The sequence below is a fragment of the Stomoxys calcitrans genome, chromosome 2 (assembly GCF_963082655.1).
Source record: "Stomoxys calcitrans chromosome 2, idStoCalc2.1, whole genome shotgun sequence".
Taxonomy (NCBI): domain Eukaryota; kingdom Metazoa; phylum Arthropoda; class Insecta; order Diptera; family Muscidae; genus Stomoxys; species Stomoxys calcitrans.
In genome coordinates, this window is record NC_081553.1 from 45,646,824 (window position 1) to 45,669,701 (window position 22,878).

The 22,878-nt window shown below is 38.4% G+C and overlaps 2 protein-coding genes across 2 annotated transcripts; both read left to right on the plus strand.

Annotated features, from left to right (window-relative positions):
• Positions 1-286: 286 nt before the first annotated feature.
• LOC106089848 (four-domain proteases inhibitor-like) lies at positions 287-672 on the plus strand. The gene is made up of 2 exons (XM_059363603.1): positions 287-545; positions 605-672. Exons 1-2 carry the CDS (start codon positions 335-337, stop codon positions 634-636), a joined length of 243 nt encoding a protein of 80 aa, XP_059219586.1. The 5' UTR covers positions 287-334; the 3' UTR covers positions 637-672.
• Positions 673-5,283: 4,611 nt separating this feature from the next.
• On the plus strand, positions 5,284-5,795 carry LOC106089861 (turripeptide Gsp9.3-like). Its single transcript, XM_059363614.1, has 2 exons — positions 5,284-5,541; positions 5,608-5,795. The coding sequence occupies exons 1-2, from the start codon at positions 5,331-5,333 to the stop codon at positions 5,637-5,639; spliced, it is 243 nt and encodes an 80-aa protein (XP_059219597.1). The 5' UTR covers positions 5,284-5,330; the 3' UTR covers positions 5,640-5,795.
• The last annotated feature ends 17,083 nt before the right edge of the window (positions 5,796-22,878 follow it).

Below are 22,878 nucleotides of genomic sequence, written 5' to 3' on the forward strand. Positions count from 1 at the left end.
TATATTGAAAAGATGCAAACGTACACTTACAAATGTATTTTTTAAAGACAATAAAATAACATACATTAAATGATCAATTATCTGATTTCAATTGTATTTTTATTTCATTTGTAAATATTTCTATATTTACAACTAATTCCACCAGGCTGGTGTGTTCTAAGAAAAATCACATAAATTATGGGAATCACAAATGGCCAGAACAAACCGCGCCATCGAGTTTTGTGGGGAACGTTGCGGTTATTGCTAGACCATATAAAATGCTTCAAATAATGAAATCATTTAAACAATCAATCATAAGATATCGTGCTGTAAACACAAATTGCTACGCAAAGAAATGGCATCCTTCAAGTTGATATTTACTTTGGCCTTTATAGCCATAATGGCATTGGCTAATCTACCTTCAATGGCCGAGGCCCAAAGACGCAAATGTCCTGACATTTGTCCAGCCGTCTTTAGTCCTGTTTGTGCTACACTAAGCAATGGCAGCAGAAGACAATTTCCCAATTCATGTTCTTTGAGTGTAGCTGTTTGTAAACAAAATCTTCGTAAGTTTTTGATTTTCAACTATTTATACAGTGTAAAAAGTTTTTTATTTTGTTTTTAGGTGTTAGGTCTTCCAGGCCAGGTGAATGCTGAGGAATGGATGCAAGGTCCATACAACTTTATCATACATTATTGATATTGATAATGAAAGTAAATAAAGGTTGTGAATGAGAATTAAAATAGAAACAAGATAAGATAAGATTTGCACATTGCAAGACGCAAGATCGGTTTATATGGGAGCCGTTTCAAGCTAAAGATCGATTCAAACCATATTAGACACGTATGTTGAAGATCATGAGAGAAGCCGTTGCACAAAAATTATGCCAAATCGGATGAGAATTGCGCCCTCTAAAGACTCAAGAAGTCAAGATCCCATATCGGTTTATATCGCAGCTATATCAGGTTATGTGCCGATTTGCGCCATACCTCGAACAGTAATTGCAAGTCATAACAAAACATCTCATGACAAATTCTAGCCAAGTCGGATGAGAATTGAGCGCCCTATTGGCTCAAGAAGTCAAGATCTCAGCTATACCAGATTATAAACCGATTTGAATCATACTTAGCACAGTTGTTGAAAGTGATACCAAAACACTATGTGCAAAATTTCAGTCAAATCGGACGGGAATTGCGCCCTCTAGAGGCTCAAGAAGTCAAGACCCAAGATCGGTTTATATGGCAGCTTTATCAAAACATTAACCGATTTGAACCATTCTTAGCGCAGTTGTTGGAAGTGATACCAAAACACCATGCGCAAAATTTAAGTCAAATCGAACGAGAATTGCGCCCTTAGGAGCCTCAAGAAGTCCAGACTCAAGATCTGTTTATATGGAAGCTATGTTAGAATAAGAACCGATTTGGACCAACCGATCAACACTAATAAGAAGTATTTGTGCAAAATTTCAAGCACCTAGCTTTATCCCTTCAAAATTAAGGGTATTTTCGACAAACAAAAGGACGGACGGACATGGCTAGAACGACTTAAAATGTCATGACGATCTAGAATATATATGTTAGGCCGGGTCGATTTTTCTTTTCAAAAAATCGTTTAACAAAAACGTAAACTACATACAATTCTAAGAAGTTTCTCCGAAGAAACCATGTGTCAAAAACAAAATGTGCTCCACTGATCTTCAAAATGAATTTTGCTGTTCTTTCGATATTTGATATTCTTGTCTTATTTGTTGTTCGATTATGGACAAATTTTGCACAAGTATTTTTTTTTGGCCCGAGGAAGAATGCTATTGATTTTGAACAAAATTGGTTCAGATTAAGATATAGCTCCCATAAATATATCTTATATTGGGTTGCCCAAAAAGTAATTGCGGATTTTTTAAAAGAAAGTAAATGCATTTTTAATAAAACTTAGAATGAACTTTAATCAAATATACTTTACTTACACTTTTTTCTAAAGCAAGCTAAAAGTAACAGCTGATAACTGACAGAAGAAAGAATGCAATTACAGAGTCACAAGATGTGAAAAAATTTGTCAACGCCGACTATATGAAAAATCCGCAATTACTTTTTGGGCAACCCAATATATAAAATTGAATTTGTGTTTGTTTGTTTGTTCCATATAGACTCAAAAACGGCTGAACCGATTACCTTAAAATTTTCACAGATTGTGTTGGTTGGTCTGAAAGGAAGCATAGGCTATATAATTTTTCGGTATCGGAAGGGGGACGGACCCCCTCCCTTACCCCAAAAGTACTACCCAAAAAAAAAAAAAAAAAAAAAATGGACCGATCGGGACAATATGGGACTCAAATGAAAGGTATTCAAGAGTAGAGTACGAATTTTGTATTAAAAATTGGGTCCAAGTAACTGGGGGGCCGCCCCAACCTCATACCCCCTAAAATAGGCTTTTTGGACGATCATGACATCATGGGACTCAAAAGAAAGGTGTTTGTGAGTAGATTGCGAATATGGAAGAAAGGAGAAATAGGCTTCATAATTTGTTGATATCGGAAAGGGGCGGACCCTCCCCCGTTACAGATCGGGACAATATGGGATTCATATGAAATGTATTGGAAAATAGAATACGAAAATGGTATTAAAATTTGGGTTTGAGTACCCACCGGGCCGCCCCAACCCCGACATATTGGACGTTCATGTCAATATGGGCCTCAAATGAAAGGTGTTTGGGAGTAGATTACGAATCTGGCATACAAAATCAGTTCGAAGTATAGGGGGTTACCCTATCTCCTTAAATGGGCATATGATTGCTATAGTCGGTATGTATGTGTGGTTTAGGGGGAGTTTAGGTGAGGCGTCCCTGAAACACTTGGCCATAAAGCAGATATCAGATTTGAACCCTTTATTGTCATAATCCACAAATATGTCCACTTTAAGGGATATCTAGGGTGTAGCGGCCACCCACGCACTAAGCCCTGAAAAAATATCAGCATAGTGCTCTTACATTTCTTTTATTTTAGCCCCAATAACCATTGCTTTAGGGGAAGTTTATGGGGTTGGACGACTCCCAAGTACTTGATCACAAAATTGGATATCATATTCGTTTTCTACAATACTATCAAATACCTATTACTTTTTGTCATAGTAGGGAAACATGGCCGGTTTGAAGGGAGTTTAGGGGGCGGACCCTGAAATAATATCAGCATCGTGCTAGAGCACAATTTTGTTTTGCGCTATTATGTCAAGCATTTTGAAGGAGGCTATCAAGATATTCAGGACAACGGGTCTCGTTCAGATCCACACTAATTATTTTTTGTTTTTGTTTGTTTTGGTTATCTACATTAAAAATTATATTTCAAAGCTACCAGATTTTTAACGATCCGTAGATCCTCCCGTGTCTATCCCAATTTAAGGGTAAAAAGTGTACTCTACTACGAAAGACCTTTTATTGCTGTCCTATTCCATACTGGTCGGCTTTTATATATTATTATACCCTCCATCGTAGGATGGGGGTATACTAATTTCGTTATTCTATTTGTAACACCTCGAAATATACGTCTGAGACGCATCTCGTCATGTCATGTCCGTCCGTCCGTTTGTCCGTCTGTCGAAAGCACGATAACTTTCGAAGGAGTAAAGCTAGCCGCTTGAAATTTTGCACAACTACTTTTTATTGGTGTAGGTCGGTTGGGACTGTAAATGGCCCAAATAGGTACATGTTTTGATATAGTTTCCATATAAACCGATTTTGGATCTTGACTTTTTGAGCCGCTAGAGAGCGCAATTCTCGTCCGATTTGACTGAAATTTTGCACGTGGAGTTTTGGTATCATTTTCAATAATTGTGCTAAGTATGGTTCAAATCGGTTCATAACCTTATATAGCTGCCATATAAACCGATCTTGGATCTTGACTTCTTGAGCAGCTAGAAGGCGCAATTCTCATCAGATGTGGTTGAAATTTTGCATGAGGTAACATAACCTAATATCGCTGCCATATAAACCGATGTGGGATCTTGACTTTTTGAGCCTCTAGAGGGCGAAATTCACATCAGATTTGGTATAAACTTTGTACAACGGCTTCTCCCATGTCCTTCAACATACTTGTCCAATATGGTCTGAATCGATCAATAGCTTGATACAGCTCCCAAATAAACCTATCTCCCGATTTTGCTTCTTGAGCCTCTACAAGGGGCAAATTCTTATCCGAATGAACTGAAATAATACACAATGACGTTTACAATGTTCAGCATTCAATTGATTTATGATCCGAATAGGACTATAACATTATACAGCACCAATAACATAGCTGTTCTTATTCATTATGTCTTTGTTTGCCTAGAAAGATATACCGCACATAGAACTTGACAAATGCGAGCCATGGTGGAGGGTATATGAGATTCGGCCCGGCCAAACCTAGCACGCTCTTACTTATTTTTAATTCCTTTTAATACCCACCACCGAAGGATGGGGTTATATTCATTTTGTCATTCCGTTTGCAACACATAGAAATATCCATTTCCGACCCTATAAAGTATATATATTCTAGATAAGCGTAAAAATCTAAGACGATCTAGCCATATCCGTCTGTCTGTACAGTCTTTAAAAATAGAGATACTGAGCTGAAACTTTGCAAAGGTTCTTTTTTTGTCCTTAAGCAGGTTAAAGTTCGGCCCGACCGAACTTAACGCTTTTTTTGACTTGTTTTAGATGTTTTGTCCACAAACTATTTGTACTAGTTTCTTTAAGGTTAAATACCATTTTGTTGATAGTTGTAGACTCCGCTAAGTATTAACTGAAGTTAAATCTGAGAATTCACATGTCAATATTGTGGGAACCTATAATTGTTTAACTAAATTAAGAATATAATAACGCCATTGTGGATTTCACCCTTATAAATATGATGATATCAAAGATATACTTACAACTGAATACTGCACGTTCTTTGGTTAGGTGTAGAAAATCTGATCAAGATTTTGAATGTAACATAAGGGTTATAACAATGAAGAACGAGTATTATATTGTAACTATATTACAATGTGTAGTGAAAAGATGTAAATGTAGGTGTATTTGTAGTTTTTAAAGACAATAAAATAACATACATTAAACTGAAACAAAACGATCAATTATCTGATTTCAATTGTATTTTTATTTCATTTGTAAATATTTCTATATTTACAACTAATTCCACCAGACTTATGTGTTCTAAGAGCAATCATATAAATTAGAGGAATCACAAATGACTACAACATTCGAGTTTTGTGGTGTAAGTTGCGGTTATCGCTAGACTATATAAAATGCTTCAAATATGGAAATCTTTGAAACAATCAATCATAAGATATCGTGCTATAAAGACAAGTTGCTACGCAAAGAAATGGCATCCTTCAAGTTGATATTTACTTTGGCCTTTATAGCCATAATGGCATTGGCTAATCTACCTTCAATGGCTGAGGCCCAGAGACGTAAATGTCCTGATGTTTGTACTTTCATCTACAGTCCTGTTTGTGCTACACTGAACAATGGCAGCAGAAGACAATTTTCTAATTCATGCACTTTGGATGTTGCTGTTTGTAAAGAAAATCTTCGTAAGTGAATAATTTGCAATTATTTATACAGTGTAATCAATTTAATAATTTTTAATTGTATTTAAGGCGTCAAGTCTTCCAGGCCAGGAAAATGCTAAGGAATGGATATACGGTCCATACAGCTTTATCATGGAATATTGATTAAATTGTGAATGTAAATAAAGGTTATGAATGACAATTAAAAAAATGTTGCGAGCAATGTTGTGGCGTTGTGAATAGGCCAAAATTTTCATAGAATGAATTCATACTCGTAATACTACTATAGAAGGACAAGATGAGATGTAATCCATCATTCAAAATTCCTTAAATTTAATAGTATAAAAGTGGTTTGGAAGTAGAATACTGATGAAGAACACAATACGAGATGCAGGTGTAAATAGGCACACTACTCACAAGAAAACATATTCTACTCGCCCATGCCAATGATCCATATTATAGGTAGGTTAAAGGGAGAAGCATTTGCAGCCATTGAAAGTATAGCAAGAGAATCAGCGAAAGTGAGTCTGGTGGTAAATGAAGATAAGACAACGCCTGCAACGTCCTGTAAGCCCGGGCAGATCAAGAAAATGGAGAAATTTGGGAGCAAAACCAACTATTAATAGATGAAAGTCACACTAATAAGACAACCGTGTTATTGTATGGCTGTGAGGCACGGGTGCTTGCGAAAGCACCAAGAGAATCAGCGAAAGTGAGTCTGGTGGTAAATGGAGATAAGACAACTCCCGCAACGTTCTGAGAGCCCGAGTAGATAATAAAATGGAGAAATTTAGGAGCAAAACCAACTATTGATAGATGAAGGTCACACTATATAAGACACCCGTGTTATTGTATGGCTGCGATGTATGGGTACTTGGGATACTTGAGTATTTGGAATGTTTAAAAGAAAGATCCTTCGTAAAACATATGGATAAGTCTGCCTTAAAGGAGAATATAGGCATCGTATGAAGCACGAGCTGTTTCACGAAATTACCTTAGTTGAATGTATTAAACACAATGGTTGCGTTGGCTAGAGTTCATTTTGTCAAAACTTACGAAGAATCTCCAGTTAAGAGGACTTTTGAAGGCGACTGCAATAGAATACGCAAAATGGGAAGACCAAAACTCAAATGAGGAGATCAAGTGGAGAAATTAATTTCGAAATTGGATTCAGATATTTGCGAAGGAGCGCAGAAGATCGATCTATTCTAAAAAAAAACAAGTTCTTTGAATGACATTTTCAAATCGAAAAACTTCAGTCACAGAAAAACACCACCTCCAAAATTTCAGGTAAATAGAGTAATAATTGCGCCCTCCAGAGGCTCCAAAAGTCAAACTGGGAGATCGGTTTATATGGCAGCTATACCAGGTTATATGGCAGCTATATCAAAACATGGATTGGCCGATTTGGCTCATTTACAATCCCAACCGACCTAAACTAATAAAAAAGAAGTATTTGTGCGACAGACAATCGGACGGACATGGCTAATTCTACTTAAAATGTCACGAAGATCAAGAATATATATATACTTTATGGGGTCTTAGACGCATATTTCGGCGTGTTACACACAGAATGACGAAATTAGTATACCCCCTTTCCTATGGTGGAGGGTATAAAAAAACAAGTACGAGCGTGCTAAGTTCGGCCTGGCCGAATCTTATATACCATCCACCATGGATCGCATTTATCGAGATCTCTTTTTAGACAAACAAAGAATATAGAATAAGAACTGTTATGCTAATGGAGCCAAATCAAGTTATAGTCCGATTCAAACCATAAATGAATGCTGAACATTGTCATTGTGTAATATATCAATTTATTCGGATAAGAATTGCGCCTTGTAGGGGCTCAAGAAGCAAAATCGGGAGATAGGTTTATATGGGAGCTGTCTCAAGCTGTTGATCGATTCAGACCATGAGAAAAGCCGTTGAACAAAATTCCTTCCAAATCGGATAAGAAATGCGCCCTCTAGAGGCTCAAGAAGTCAAGATCCCAGATCGGTTTATATGACAGCTATATCAGGTTATTTACCGATTTGAACCATACTTGGCACAGTTGTTGGATATCATAACAAAACACGTAAGAATTGCGCCCTCTAGAGGCTCAAGAAGTCAAGATTAAAGATCGGTATATGGCAACTATACCAGGTTACTTAGCACGGTTGTTGTAACTGACACCAAAGCACAACGTGAAAAATTACAGCCAAATCGGATAAGAATTGCGCCCTCTAGAGCCTCAAGAAGTCAAGACCCAAAATCGGTTTATATGGCAGCTATACCAAAACATGGACCGATTTGAACCATACTTAACGTAGTTGTTGGAAGTGATACCAAAACACTACGTGCAAAATTTCAATAAAATCGGATAAGAATTGCGCCCTCTGGAGGCTCAAGAATTCAAGACCCAAGATCGGTTTATATGGCAGCTATATCAATACATGGACCGATTTAGCCCATTTACAATCCCAACCGATACACACTAATAAAAAGTATTTGCGCAAAATTTGAAGCGGCTAGCTTTACTCCTTCGAAAGTTAGCGTGATTTCGACGGACAGATGGACGGACGGACAGACAGACGGACAGACAGACGGAATGAATGACTAGATCGACTTAAAATGACATGACGATCAAGAACGTATATACTTTATGGGGTCTAAGACTCATATTTGGAGGTGTTACAAACAGAATGACGAAATTAGTATAACCCCATCCTATGGTCGAAGGTATAAAAATAGAGTTATTGAGCTGAAACTTTGCACCGATTCTTTTTTTTTTTTTTTTGTTCATAAGCAGATGAAGTTCGAAGATGGGCTATATCAGACTACACCTTGATTTAGCCTCCATATAGACCGATCCGCCGATTAAGGGTCTTAGGCCCATAAAAGCCACATTTATTACCCAATTTTGCTGAAATTTGGGACAGTGAGTTGTCTTAGGCCCTTCGACATTCTTCAATTTTGCTCAGATCGGTCCAGATATGGATAAAGCTGCCATATAGACCGATCCCTCGATTTAAGGCGCATTTATTGACCGATTTCGCCGAAATTTGGTACAGTGAGTTATGTTAGGCCCTTCGAAAACCTTCTATAATTCTGCCTAGATCGGTCCAGATTTGGATATAGCTGCCTTATATACCGATCTTTCGATTTATGGTTTTGGGCCCATAAATGGCGGATTTGAAATCCTATGTCGCCGAAATTTGGGACAGTGAGTTGCATTAGGGCCCTGGAAATCTTTCTGCAATATGGCCTGGGTCGGTCCAGATTTGGGTATAGCTGCCATATCTCGATTTAAGGTTTTTTGGCCATAAAACGCACACTTATTGTCCGATTTCGGTGACATTTGGGACAGTGAGTTGTGTTGGGCCCTTTGACATTCTTCTTCAATTTGGCTCAGATCGGTCCAGATTTTGATATAGCTTCCATATAGACCGATCCCTCGATTTAAGGCGCATTTATTGACAGATTTTGCCGAATTTTGGGATAGTGAGTTGTGTTATGCTTTTCGACATTTTTCTGAAACTTGTCCCAAATCGGTCCAGATTTGGATATAGCTGTCATATAGACTGATATCTTGATTAAAAGTCTTGGCCGCATAAAAGACACATTTATAATCCGAATTCACTGAAATTTGACACAGTGACTTATGTTAGGCATTTCGACATCCGTCCCGTATATGGTTCAGATCGGTTTATTTTTAGATATAGGAACTAAAAAGACTAATATATTGTTATACACAATTGAACTATGACTTGTACTTATTAGTATTTGGTCCAAATCGGGACATATTTCGAAATAGCTGCTATGGGGCATAAGGTATACATTTTTCACCGGATTTTGACTTGATTTAGATATATACCCGAGGTGGTGGGTATCTGAAATTCGGCCCGACCGAACCAAACGCCTTTTTACTTGTTTTTGGGTAGGATAGGGGGAAGGGAATTGCACTCTGACATATCCTTTGATTTGAGTACTATAAATTATCTGTCGTCCTACATGACAGTTTGGTTTTGTTTTTATTGGTAGGAGATGGTCGCTCCCCCCGACACTAAGACCGAAAAGACAAATTATTTCGGTTCCTTTATTATCGCGATATGCATGTTCTGTTGAACGGCAGGATGGCTGGACGTGGCCCAGATTCTTGAATCCTTATATCAACATTAGATTCGAAGTCTACTGACATAGACCTTTCATTATATAGTGAGTGGGCCGGTCCCAGACTCTTTCCCAAATATGTATGCCAGATTCGTAGCCAACTCCCAAAGACATTTCATTTGATACTCTTTTTATGACCTTGAACATTCATGCCCGATTAAGGGGGTTATTGGGGTTGGGGAGGCCCCGTAAACCCCCTTTTCACCAAGTTCATATAACTGATTAGTACTCAACTAGCAAACATCTTTCATTTGTTTTCCAAACTGTCCCAATTGGTAAATATGCCCTGCTGGGGGGTTTTGGGGGTTGGGGAGGCGACCCAAATTCCAAGGAATACATTTTTGTATCAGATTCTTACTCTATTTTTAAATACCTTACATTTGATACCCATATTGCCCAATGCGGTGAAAGAATCCTGTTGGTGGGTTTTTTGGGGGGTGGGGGACCCCCTCGAACATTATTCCAAGTTCGTACTCATATTTTCTCAATCGGTAAACATGTCTGTGCGGGGGTGTTTTGTAGGGTGGTTAGGCCCTCAGGCGAAATTTATGCACCCAATTCGTACTCAACTCTAAAAAAAACATGTCCGTCTGGGTGGGTTTTGGGGTGGGCCGTTCCCCAGGTTATTTGACCCAAGAATTTTATACCAATTTCGTGTTTTTGGGGTACCATAAGGTTGCATGCAAAATTTCATTTAAATCGGTGCACGCATCTCCGAGATCTTGTGTTTTTGAAATTGGGGTATAGGGGAGGGTCCGCCTCCCTCCGGATATAAAAAAATTAGTACCCTATTTTCACTGGGGGCTCAAACTTTACCATCTGTGAAAATTTCATAAAAAATTCACAGTTTTGGTTGGATTTTTACAAAATTTTGCAAAATTTTTGTTTTATTTGACGACTGAAGTTGTGTGTAAAATTTCAACAAAATCGGTTCAGATTGAGGCATAGCTCCCATATATATGTATTTCATCCGATGTGCTCTACTCTGGATGTAGTAGCCACAGATTTAGTCCGACCTTTACAAAATGTTACGGGAGATGTTTGATTTGACCTCTTAATTTACCTTTCATTTGATACCCGTATTGCCCAAAGCGGTGAAGGAATCTTGTTGGGGGGTGGGGGACCCCCTCGAACACTATTTCAAGTTCGTACCCTACTCTTATATACCTTCCGTTTGATACCCATAGTCTCCCAATCGGTAAACATGTTTGTGCGGGGATGTTTTGGGAGGTGGTTACGCCCTCAGGCGAAATTTATGTACCGAATTCGTACTCTACTCTTAAAAAAACATGTCCGTCTGGGTGGGTTTTTGGATGGGGCGTACCCCAGGTTATTTGACCCAAGAATTTTATACTAATTTCGTGTTTTTGGGGTACCATAAGGTTGCATGCAAAATTTCGTTAAAATCGGTGCACGCATCTCCGAGATCTTGAGTTTTTGAAAATTGGGGTATGGGGAGGGTCCGCCTCCCTTCGCATATAAAAAATGTAGTGTCCTATTTTCACCGGGGGCTCAAACTCTACCATCTGTGAAAATTTCATAAAAAATTCACAGTTTTGGTACGATTTTTACAAAATTTTGGAAAATTTTTGTTTTATTTGACGACCCAACTTGTGTGTAAAATTTCAACAAAATCGGTTCAGATTGAGACATAGCTCCCATATGTCCAATGTGCCCTACTCTGGATGTGGTAGCCATAGTTTTAGTCCGACCTTTATAAAATTTTACGGGAGATGTTCTGATTTGACCTCTTAGTTTGTACTCAAAATTTCATCAATCAATCAATTTAGGTTTTGAAATACGTACCTCCCATATGACTATAATTGTTATATTTTGTTGCAATCGTTATAAAATTTTACATGCTCTCGCATTTGCTACATAGTAGTAGACGGACTCGGTGGTGTAGGGTATTATATAGTCGGCACCGCCCCACTTTTACCTTTCCTTACTTGTTTGCCATAAATTTTAATTATACTCGTTAATCTCATTTTTTGGTAACTTGAAATCTAGATAAATTGACAAGTATCCAATTTGAATATTCATTCTTCAAAATCCAGTAAGTCCATGACTAATTCTATCAAACTACAAAGTCTAGTGTCCAAAAAAAATTTTATAAATTATGGGAGTCCCCATGGCTGCAAAGAGGGTATGAGACGCAATTTTTGGTTATTAATAGACTATAAAACTTGCTTCGAAAGTTTTAACGAGTAACAATCGATTGTTGGATAGAGTACAGTAAAGTTTAAATCCATCACTAAAAAAAATGAAATCGTTTAAATTCCTAATTACTCTGGCTTTTATTGCCTTAATGGCTTTGCCTAATCTTCCTACAATGGTTTTAGCTGCAAGGCGACAATGTCCTGACGTTTGTACTGCCGACTATCGTCCTGTATGTGCGACATTTAGCGATGGCTCGCAAAAGCATTTTTCTAATGCATGCTCATTGAGTAGTGCTGCTTGCCATCAAAATTTGCGTAAGTTTATGCTGGTTGCCATTATCTTTCGAATGAAATGATTAAATTATTCTTATCTAATGTTTAGGTGTTAAGTCCTCCAGACCAGGTGAATGTTAAGGAAGTCTGAAGTATACATACCGAGAAGCGGAAATATTATGAAAGAAAAAATTAAATAAAATAAACTTCTGGTAGTTAAAAAAAAACTACAAGTAAAAGCGTGCTAAGTTCGGCCGGGCCGAATCTTATATACCCTCCACCATATATTCCGTTTGTCGAGTTCTTTTCCCGATAACTCTTTTTAGGCAAACAAAGGACATAAGAAAAGAATTGCTATAATATTGCAGCTATATAAGTTTATGGTCCCAATCGGACCATAATTGAATTGAATATTGAAGACCATAGTAGAAGTCATTGTGAAAATTTTCAGCCAATTCGAGTAACAATTGCACCCTTTAGGGGCTCACGAAGTAAAATAGAGAGATCAGTTTATATGGGAGCTGTATCAGGCTATTGATCGGTTAGAACCATATTTGACATGTATGTTGAAGGTCATAGGAGAAGCCATTGTACAAAATTTCCGCCAAATCGGATAAGAATTGCGCCCTCTAGTGGCTCAAAAAATCAAGATTCAAGATCGGTTTATATGGCTGCTATATCAGGTTATACACCGATTAAGACCATACGTGGCACAGTTGTTGGAAGTCATAATAAAACACCTCATGCAAAATTTCAGCAAAATCGGATAAGAATTGTGCCCTCTAGTGGGTCAAGAAGTCAAGATCCAAGATCGGTTTATATGGCAGCTATATCAAAACATGGACCGATATAGCCCATTTACAATCCCAACTGACCTACAATAATAAGAAGTATTTCTGCAAAATTTCAAGCTTCTAGCTTTACTCCTTCGAAAGTTAGCGTGCTTTCGACAGACAGACGGACGGACAGGGCTAGATCGTCTTAAAATTTCATGACGATCAAGAATATATATACTTTACTAGCTCACCCGGGCCCGCTCCGCTGCGCCTTCTTTTACTTTATATGGAACAAAAGTTTTCTTGGAATATTTATTTTCGACAATTAAAGATCTTTTAGTGAAATACCATGCTAACTTTAGTAACAGTTTAACAATATAAGTGCCTTTATCGGAATCCCATATGATCTTTATTGGTATACGAATTTAAGTTTGGATGTAAGGTGTACTCCATTCTTAAAATACTTCACTTCAGCCCGATATTCTAATGATGTCTGATTTAGTGGTGTTTTCGAGGGAGAGGTGGTCTCCCAGATACTTGGCCCTGAAATAATAACAGCATCGTGCTCTTCTCGCAAATACCATTTATTTAAACCCCATATTGCCATTGGTTTTGAGGGAGAGTTTACAGGATGAGGGTGTCCCTCAAACACATGGCCCCAAAATAGGTTATCAAATTCGTTTTCTAATCTCAAATACCTTTCATTTGAACCACATATTGGCATGGTCGAAAAATTTTTTCCCTTTGGGGGTGTTTTGGGAAGAAGTGATGCCCATGGTCCTACATTTGGATATCATATTTGTATTCTACTCCCAAATACCTTTATTTAAGCCCCATATTGCGATGTTCACTAAAAAAATGCTGTTTGTGGGGTATTTTGGGAAAGGGGTAGACCCCCAAAAAATTGGTTCCGAAAATAGGTACCAATTCTTCCTCTACCCCCCAAAATCGTTCATATAAGCCCCACATTGTCATGGTCGGTAAATATGCCCGATTTAGGGGTGTTTTGGGGAGGGGGGTGGTCCCAAAAATTCTAAGCCCTGAAAATATATCAGCGACGTGCTCTATTCTCATATATCTCAAAATTGCATATCAAATTCGTTTTCTAATCTCATTTAAACTCCTTATTGCAAAAGTCAGCAAATACGTCCGGTTTGGGGTATTGACCCTAAAAACCATAAATATTTAGTTCCACTCTCTTTACGACCCAAATTGTCTTGGTAAGCAAATACGTCCTATTTGGGGTGTTTATGGTGGTGGGACGTCCGCTAGTCAGTTGGCCCCTAATGTTGATGTCAGATACATGGGCTACTCCCAAATACCTTTCATTTGAGCCCCATATTTCCATAGTCTGCATACATGACCGACTTGGGAGGTGTTTTGAGGGATTGGCAGCCACTCCGCGAGTTAGCCTGGAAAATTTATATCGGATCCGTGTTCTACTCTAAAAACCCTCTTATTTGAGCCTCATATTGCAATAGTCAGCAAATACTTCCTAGTTGGGTGGTGTTGTGGGAGTGGGGTGGCCCCATAGACACTTTTCCCAGATATTGATATCAGATTCTTGCTTTACTCCGAAAGACCTTTCATTTGATCCCCATATGGCTATGGTCGTAAATTTGTCCCTTTGGGGGATGTTTTGGGGAGAGGCGGCCCCCAAACACTTGGTTCCATATTTGGATATCAGATTCGAATTCTATACTCAAATACATTTTATTTAAGCCCCATATTCCCATGGTCAGTAAATAAGTCCTGTTTGGGGGGTGTTTTGGGAAAGGGGTGGACCCCCGGTAACGTGGTCCCACATTTGGATATCAGATTCGTATTCTACTCGCAAATACCTTACATTTGAGTCCCACATTGACATGATCGGTAAATATGTCCGATTTAGGGGTGTTTTGGGGGTTTGGTGGTGTTGTGGGGGTGGGGTGGCCCCATAAACACTTTTCCCGAATATTGAGAACAGATTTGTGCTTTACTCTAAAAGACCTTTCATTAGAGCCCCATGTGGCTATGGTCGTAAATGTGTCCCCTTTGGGGGAGGGTTTTGGGGAGAGGCGGGCCCCCAAACACTTGATCTCATATTTCTAATTCTACACTCAAATACCTTTTAGTTTAGCCCCATATTCCCAATACAGTAAATAAGTCCTGTTTGGGGGGTGTTTTGGACCCCCCAGAAACGTGGTCCCACATTTGTATTTCAGATTCGTATTCTACTCGCAAATACCTTTTATTGACTCCCATATTGCCATGGTCGATAAATATGTCCGATTTAGGGGTGTTTTGGGGCTTGGGATGGTCCCCCTAGCACTTGGTCCGACAATTGGATATCAGATACGTTTTCTTATCCTAAATACCTTTCATTTGAGTCCCAAATTGTCGTGATTGGTCTAAATATATGTTTGGTAGGTTTTAGGGTGGGGCGGCCCTCCTAGATACCCCGCAATTTGGATACCAAATTTTTATTTTTAGGGTACTATATGAAAGCACACAAAATTTCGCTTAAATCGCACCACCCATCTCCGAGATCTGGCTTTTCTGAAAATAAGGATAAGGAGGAGGGTCCGCCTCCCCCCTTCAGATATCAAAAAATGTAGTACCCTATTTTCACCACGGGGTAAAATTTCAAAAAAAAGGTTCAGCCGTTTCTGAGTCTATAAGGAACCCACAAACATACAAACAAACAAACAAATCTACAAACAAACACAAATTGATTTTTATATATAAGATGATTTCGCAGATGTATATTTCGATGTGTTACAAACGAAATGGCTAGATTAGTATACCCCTCACCATTGCATAGTATAAGTATAAAAACTATTTCTTATATTGATGTGTGGAATGTTAATGAATGATCCCTTATCTCTCAAAATATACCAAATTTATGTCATATACACTCTTCTTAATCACACGATTAAGTTCATAAGATTGAAATGTTTCAAAATATTCACATAAATACATTGTGGATTTTCCCATTTTGATATATACAATATAGCAATTTGTGGTTACTGGAACAATATAAAAATTGCTTCGTATGATTTCATCATCAACATTTTATTATTGGACTTAGTTCAGTAAACTTAATACATATTGCCAAGAATGGCATCTTTTAAATTATTACTGACTTTGATATTCATTACATTATTGGCCTTGGGTTATCTTCCCTTACAAACCAAAGCTCAAGGACGTGAATGTCTTTATGTTTGTGATGACGTTTATCGACCTAAATGTGTGACATTCATTGATGGCAGCCAAAAACAGTTTGTGAACTCTTGTTGGGCTAGTTTAGCTTCATGTCAGCTAAATCTTCGTAAGTTATCGTAATTGGATAACATATTGTCAATTTAATATGATGGTATGGTATGGTGCACAAGATGTTAATTTTGCTTCATTGTCTTTTAAGGGGTTACTTCTATAAGAAAAGGAGCGTGCTAAGCCATCTGGGCTTGAAAATACTTGAAGACCATTATGAGTGGATGAAACGTGCAACTTTTAAGGAGTTTTTGTTCATATTTCATTAAATCAGATTCATATAGTAAAATATTTGTTATTTGAAAACATTTGTATGCAAGGATCGAACTTTTGCCCATTAAGGAAGGGCAAAAGTTGGGCGGTGCCGACTGTATAATACTCTAAACCTACCCTATAAGTACAATGTGGGACCTATATCCAATTCTGAACCAATTTTGATGGACCTCGGCGAGCAAATATGTTCAAACTGTAAAAACTGCGGTTAACAAATGACAACATTAGGGCAAATTACCCAAAATCTGACGAACGTATATATGGGAGCCAAACCGATTCCAAGCAAACTTCTCAGAGAATGTGGTAGTCGTCGAGGAAAGCGTTGTTCAAAATTTTAGCAAGATTGATCAATAACAATGCGCTTGCAATGGCTCTTGGGTTGAAAATCTGGCAATATACATATATGACAGCTATATCTAAATCTGGGCCGATTTCTATGAAACTCATCAGTAATATTGAGAGTCATAAGAAAATCCTTCCTGCAAAATTTCGACAGAATCGAATAACAAATGATCACTATTTGCAATATTTCTTAAAATCGAACGAATATATATATGAGAGCTATATCTTAATCTGAACCGATTTCTAACAAACCCCTCAGATACTGTGGTAGTCGTCGAAGATCAAAATTTTGAGCAAAATTTTGGCAAAATGGATCAATAAATGCGCTTCCTGTGACTCTAAAAGTTAAGATCGGGCGATATATATATTAGAGCTATATCTAAATCTGAACCGATTGCCATGAAATACACCAGTAATATTGAGAGTCAAGAGAAAATTTCTGTCTGCCAAATTTCCAGAAAATCGGTAAACAAAAGACCATTTTATTGCAATAATACTGCAAATCGGACGAACATATATATGGGAGCTATATCTAAATCTGAACCGATTTTGAACAAACTCTATGTATATTGTGATAGTCGTCGAGGAAAGCATTGTGCAATTTATTGGCAAGATTGGTCAATAAATGTGCTTGCATTGGAGTGAAAATCGGCCGATATATATATATATATGAGAGCTATATCTAAATCTGAACCGATTTCCATGAAATTCATCAGTAATGTCGAGAATCCTTTCTGCCAATTTTTGAGAGAATCGATTAACAAATGACCATTTTATTGCATTATTACTGAAAATCGGACGAACATATATATGGGAGCTATATACAGATCAGAACCGATTTTTTCCAATTTCAATAGGCTTCGTCTCTAGGCCGATGCTTAACACAAATGCTTAAACTAAAGCTGCCATATAAACCGATCTTGGGTCCTGACTTCTTGAGCCTCTAGAAGGGGCAATTATTAACCGATTTAACTGAAATTTTACACGTAGTGTTTTGGTATCACTTCCAATAACTGTGCTAAATATCATTCAAATTCAAATTGGTTCATAATCTGGTATAGCTGTCATATAAACCGATCTTGGGTCTTGGGTTTTTGAGCCAATAGGGCGCGCAATCCTCATTCGATTTGGCTGAAATTTTGGATGAGGTGTTTTGTTATGACTTTCAATAACTGTGCTAAGTATGGTGCAAATCTGTACATAACCTGATATAGCTGCCATATAAACCGATCTGGGATCTCGACTTCTTGAGCCTCTAGAGGGCGCATTTCTCATCCGATTTGGCAGAAATTTTGTACAACGGCTTCTCTCATGACCTTCAACATACGTGTCTAATATGGTCTGAATCGATCAATAGCTTGATACAGCTCCCATATAAATCTATCTCCTGATTTGCTTCTTGAGTCCCTACAAGACGAAATTTGTATCCGAATGATTTGCAATATTACACAATGACTTCTACGATGTTCAGCATTCATTTATGGTCCGAATCGTTCTTACAGTTCTTATTCAATATTCTTTTTTGCCTAAAAAGAGATACCGCGCATAGAACTCGACAAATGCCATCCATGGTGGAGGGTATACAAGATTCGGCCCATCCGAACTTAGAACGATTTTACTTGTCTTTACTCTTTTCTTCTCCTGTTGCCTCTCGTTTGCCTGACGTTTTGCTAATGACTATAATAAATCAATGCCGTATTCTTTGCTTCACTAGTATCGGTAACGTGGTTTTGCCAAAGGCTGAGGTAATTTCAGTCGCCTCAGGGTCAATTTGAGGACCCACAAACCTGTAGTGATAAAACAGGCAAGCCGCTAACTTTCGAAGGAGTAAAACTAAGCGCTTCCTTCCTTATGTAACAAGACGTACACTCTAGGGGTTTGCATTGATATCGAACCCTTAGACCAGTACCGGGAGAACCGGGTCCTTAGAAACTGTATCAACCATATGCTAAGGAACAGGTGGATAAATTGCGGGTCTCATGACATGAATATAAGGGAGAAAGTGGCACGGGGCACAGCATTAGGGAGGATTTTATCGTCACTCCTCTACGTTACCACCATGAATAACCTATTACGGATGCTGACTGAGCAGGGTATTGAGCCCGTGTCCTATGCAGACGATGTTATAATTTTTTCTAGGGGGTAAAGATGCGAACCAGCTATGCAGAAAGGCCGAGAGGCTCTTGCATAAGACATATGGCTGGACTAGACCCAGGGGTCTCAATGTTAACCCGGAGAATACTGAAATATGTGTGGTCACGAGGTAGACGAAGGTGGGCCAATTTAACGCACCACGTTTCCTCAATGAGACGATTTCGATAAGAAGAAGATTAAAACCTTCTCTGAGGGTGGCACAATCCGCATCGTTTGGGTGCCGGGCCATAACGGAGTAAGAGGGAATGAAAGGGCAGATGATTTTGCGGTGAAAGCCAGGGAACTGCCGTCAATAAACTTGGTTAACCCGAAACCTTTCGGGTCGACACAGTCGGAGTTAAGGGCGTGGACGGAGAACGTAACATTATAGAACAACGAAACAGTCGGTAGGACGGCGAAAATCCTATGGGTTGAAGCAGATCGTGAGAGTACGAGGCTATTACTGAAAGGAAGTAAGAAGGAGGCCAGAATAGCTTTTGGTATCATAGCGGGAAACAGGACTACGAGCTCACCTAAGCCAAATCGGTGTGGCAAGTGATAGCATGTGAGGAAGATGATGAGACTTCATTGCTCGGTTTTCGCGAATAACAGACATCGGTACTTACGTGGGGACGCGATACCAGACATGAACCAACTTGGGGGAACGGTATGGAAAACAATTAAGCATTTTTTAGGTAGCACGAAATTCCTAACTTAAAATTTTCTTTTTCGAGGTTACTTTTTAGTTTTTAGAGCGTTCATAGTGGCATGGAGCGGAATTATATATCGTAAATATATATCGTCTGAATCTTTCCATAATCTGATATGGTTTCTATATAAACAAATCTTCTGATTTTACTTCTTGGGCATCTAGAATATGCAATTCTAATAGGATTTGGCTGAAATTTTGCGCATTGCCTCCAACATACATGCCAAAAATGTGGCAAGTGTTGAGTAGCTTATCGTCTTCGGCTCATGTTTATGAGCTCGATTGCAAAAGCGCCTCTTGCCGGAGCTTTTGGTTGGTGCATTTACGGACGGCAGTCGATTTATTGTTGATCTGCAACTTTCGATGGGCGTTGATGAAAGGCGTCAGTTGTCCGTGCGTGCAATGAATATTATCTGGGATGGATAGCGGTGAATTGTTGTCGGACACTCCTTGGGTAAACTGAGCGCTGGATTCGGGACTGACGGATGCGGTGACGTTGTTTTCTGGTTCCGTAGTAGGGAAAGGCAAATGCGTTTTATAACTACAAAGACATAACTTTGTATTTAGGATTTCAAGTGTCACTACTACAAGGTCTGCGGGATGAAAAGATCTTAAACGGGGGGAGGGTGTATTGGACAACTAGCTATCTTAGGCCGGCTATGATATCTCAAGCTTCTACTACACTATAAGACACGTTGATTCGGTTGCGGACACTGCCACTTGTCATATTTGGTGAGCCTCTCTAAAACCAGAGAGTTTACACTGATGGCAGCAAAGGTCCAACCTTAAGAGCACTAACAAAAATAGATCGATTGAGAATTATCCCCAGCATTGGAAAAAAATGCTAACAATAAAATAGACACCCAGTGTCATAACAACACTCAATGGTATGCACATTGATTGTTCGCACAACTCATTGGCGGAGTTGTTATGGGGTTTGCAAACCTTTTCCCCAAACAATCTTCCGTGAATCTTCTAGATGAAGTTTATGATCGCGGACGAGCTAGTCTAAGAATCGTTAAGACGAATCTTCTGGCAGAGAGTTCCGCGAATCTTCCATTTGAGTTGCGAAACAGTAAGTCAGAAAATTCTTAGAAAATCTTAGAATTGCGTAAGAATCGTGTGGACGATTAACAATTAAGGAAAAATCGAAAACGTGATAACTAAGAATAAAACTTAAAAAAATGTTTCTATTACTCGTTTGCATGTAAAGGGTAATTTTTATACCCTCCACCATAGGATGGGGGTTATACTAATTTCGTCATTCTGTTTGTAATTACTCGAAATACCTGTCTGAGACCCCATAAAGTATATATATTCTTGATCGTCGCGACATTTTATGTTCTAGCCATGTCCGTCCGTCCGTCTGTCTGTCGAAAGCGCGCTTAGTTCCGAAGGAGTAAAGCTAGCCGCTTGAAATTTTGCACAAATACTTCTTATTAGTGTAGATCGGTTGGGATTGTAAATGGGTCATATCGGTCCATGTTTTGATATAGCTGCCATATAAACCGATCTTGGGTCTTGACTTCTTGAGCCTCTAGAGGGCCCAATTATTATCCGATTTAACTGAAATTTTACACGTAGTGTTTTGGTATCACTTCCAATAACTGTGCTAAATATCATTCAAATTGGTTCATAATCTGGTATAGCTGTTATATAAACCGATTTTGGGTCTTGACTTCTCGAGCCTCTAGAGGGCGCAATTCTTATCCGATTTGAATGAATTTTGGCACCACGTGTTTTCTTATAGTATCCAACAACTATGCCAAGTATGGTTAAAATCGGCTCATAACCTGATATAGCTGTCATATAAATCGATCTTGGGTCTTGACTTCTTGAGCCTCTAGAGTGCGCAATTCTTATCCGATTGGGATGAAATTTTGCACGACGTGTTTTGTTATGTTACCCAACAACTGTGCCAAGTATGGTTCAAATCGGTTAATAACCTGATAAAGCGGTCATATAAACAGATCTGGGAACTTGATTCCTTGAGCTTCTAGAGGGCGCAATTCCTATCCGATTTGGCTGAAATTTTGCATGACGTATTTTATTCTTACTTTCAATAGCTGTGTCAAATAACGTTTGAATGGGTTTATTACCTGATATAGCTCCCATATAAACCGATCTGAGATCTTGACTTCTTGAGCCTCTAGAGGTCGCAATTATTATCCGATTTGCCTGAAATTTTGCACGGCGGATCCTCTCATGAACATCAGTATACATGTTTATTATGGTCTGAACCAGTCTATAGCCCGATACAGCTCCAAAATAAATCGATCTCTGTATTTTACTTCTTGAGCCCCCAAAGGGCGCAATTCTAATTCGAATTGGCTGACATTTTACACAGGTTTCCAACATATAATTCAATTGCGGTCAAAGCCGGATCATATCTTGATATCGCTCTAATAGCAGAGCAAATCTTTTCTAATATCCTTTTTTTGCCTAAGAAGAGATGCCGGGAAAAGAACTCGACAAATGCGCTCCATGATGTAGGGTATATAAGATTCGGCCCGGCCGAACTTAGCACGCTTTTCATCGGTAGGTGTATTGATGAAGTGTGCCGTTGAACTATCTATATCTTAGAGAGAAATGTTGTTGATGAATTACAGTGGGCCACAATATGGCCATGACGGATACCTGGACATTTATGCGCTAATAAAATGTCATGCAATTCTATATTTTGTGCTACTCTCGAGCACTTGCTCTTTAAGGCGATGTTCGGGAGATATATATATATATTTTTTAATTATAGTTTGATAAGCTCTAAGTATTTTGACATAGTGCTCATATATAGTTAAAAGTATTGTCTTGCGATTATACATACAAAGATTATTTATATATTTTTTTAGACGAAAGTAAACTTTACTGATAAGAGTTTCAGTGGCAATCGGTTTGAACCGGTTTCAATTGATCTTTAATGTTTCGAGATGAGACTTTTTAGACCAAAATTTTGATAAAATTCTCTCTTTCTCTACAATTATTGCCATATTTGTAGGCGTTTTAGTTTTCTCCCAGATTTTTACCTTCTTATCTCTCTAAATAAAAAGAAATTGAATTTCAATTTATATACCACATCAAATAAACTGGCTTTTTAAATTATGTTATTGGACTCTTTATACAAGAACCTACCTGTGTGGTTAGCCACATTAAATCGACGCTGAGTGTTATCAAAAATTAATATATAGTCAAAGAACCAATTCTAATTTGCGCTTTTGATTTACGTTTATAAAAGAAATAGAATCGTGGACGGAGACTCAGTGTCATTAAAAACACGGTTGAAAGAGCGTCC

What these genes read in the sequence shown, in the direction of transcription:
- LOC106089848 (XM_059363603.1), top strand. Translation starts at nt 335, where the DNA reads ATGGCATCCTTCAAGTTGATATTTACTTTGGCCTTTATAGCCATAATG. An exon ending in TGTTTGTAAACAAAATCTTC is followed by an intron (nt 546 to 604) that starts GTAAGTTTTTGA and finishes TTTTGTTTTTAG; the next exon opens with GTGTTAGGTCTTCCAGGCCA.
- LOC106089861 (XM_059363614.1), top strand. Translation starts at nt 5,331, where the DNA reads ATGGCATCCTTCAAGTTGATATTTACTTTGGCCTTTATAGCCATAATG. An exon ending in TGTTTGTAAAGAAAATCTTC is followed by an intron (nt 5,542 to 5,607) that starts GTAAGTGAATAA and finishes ATTGTATTTAAG; the next exon opens with GCGTCAAGTCTTCCAGGCCA.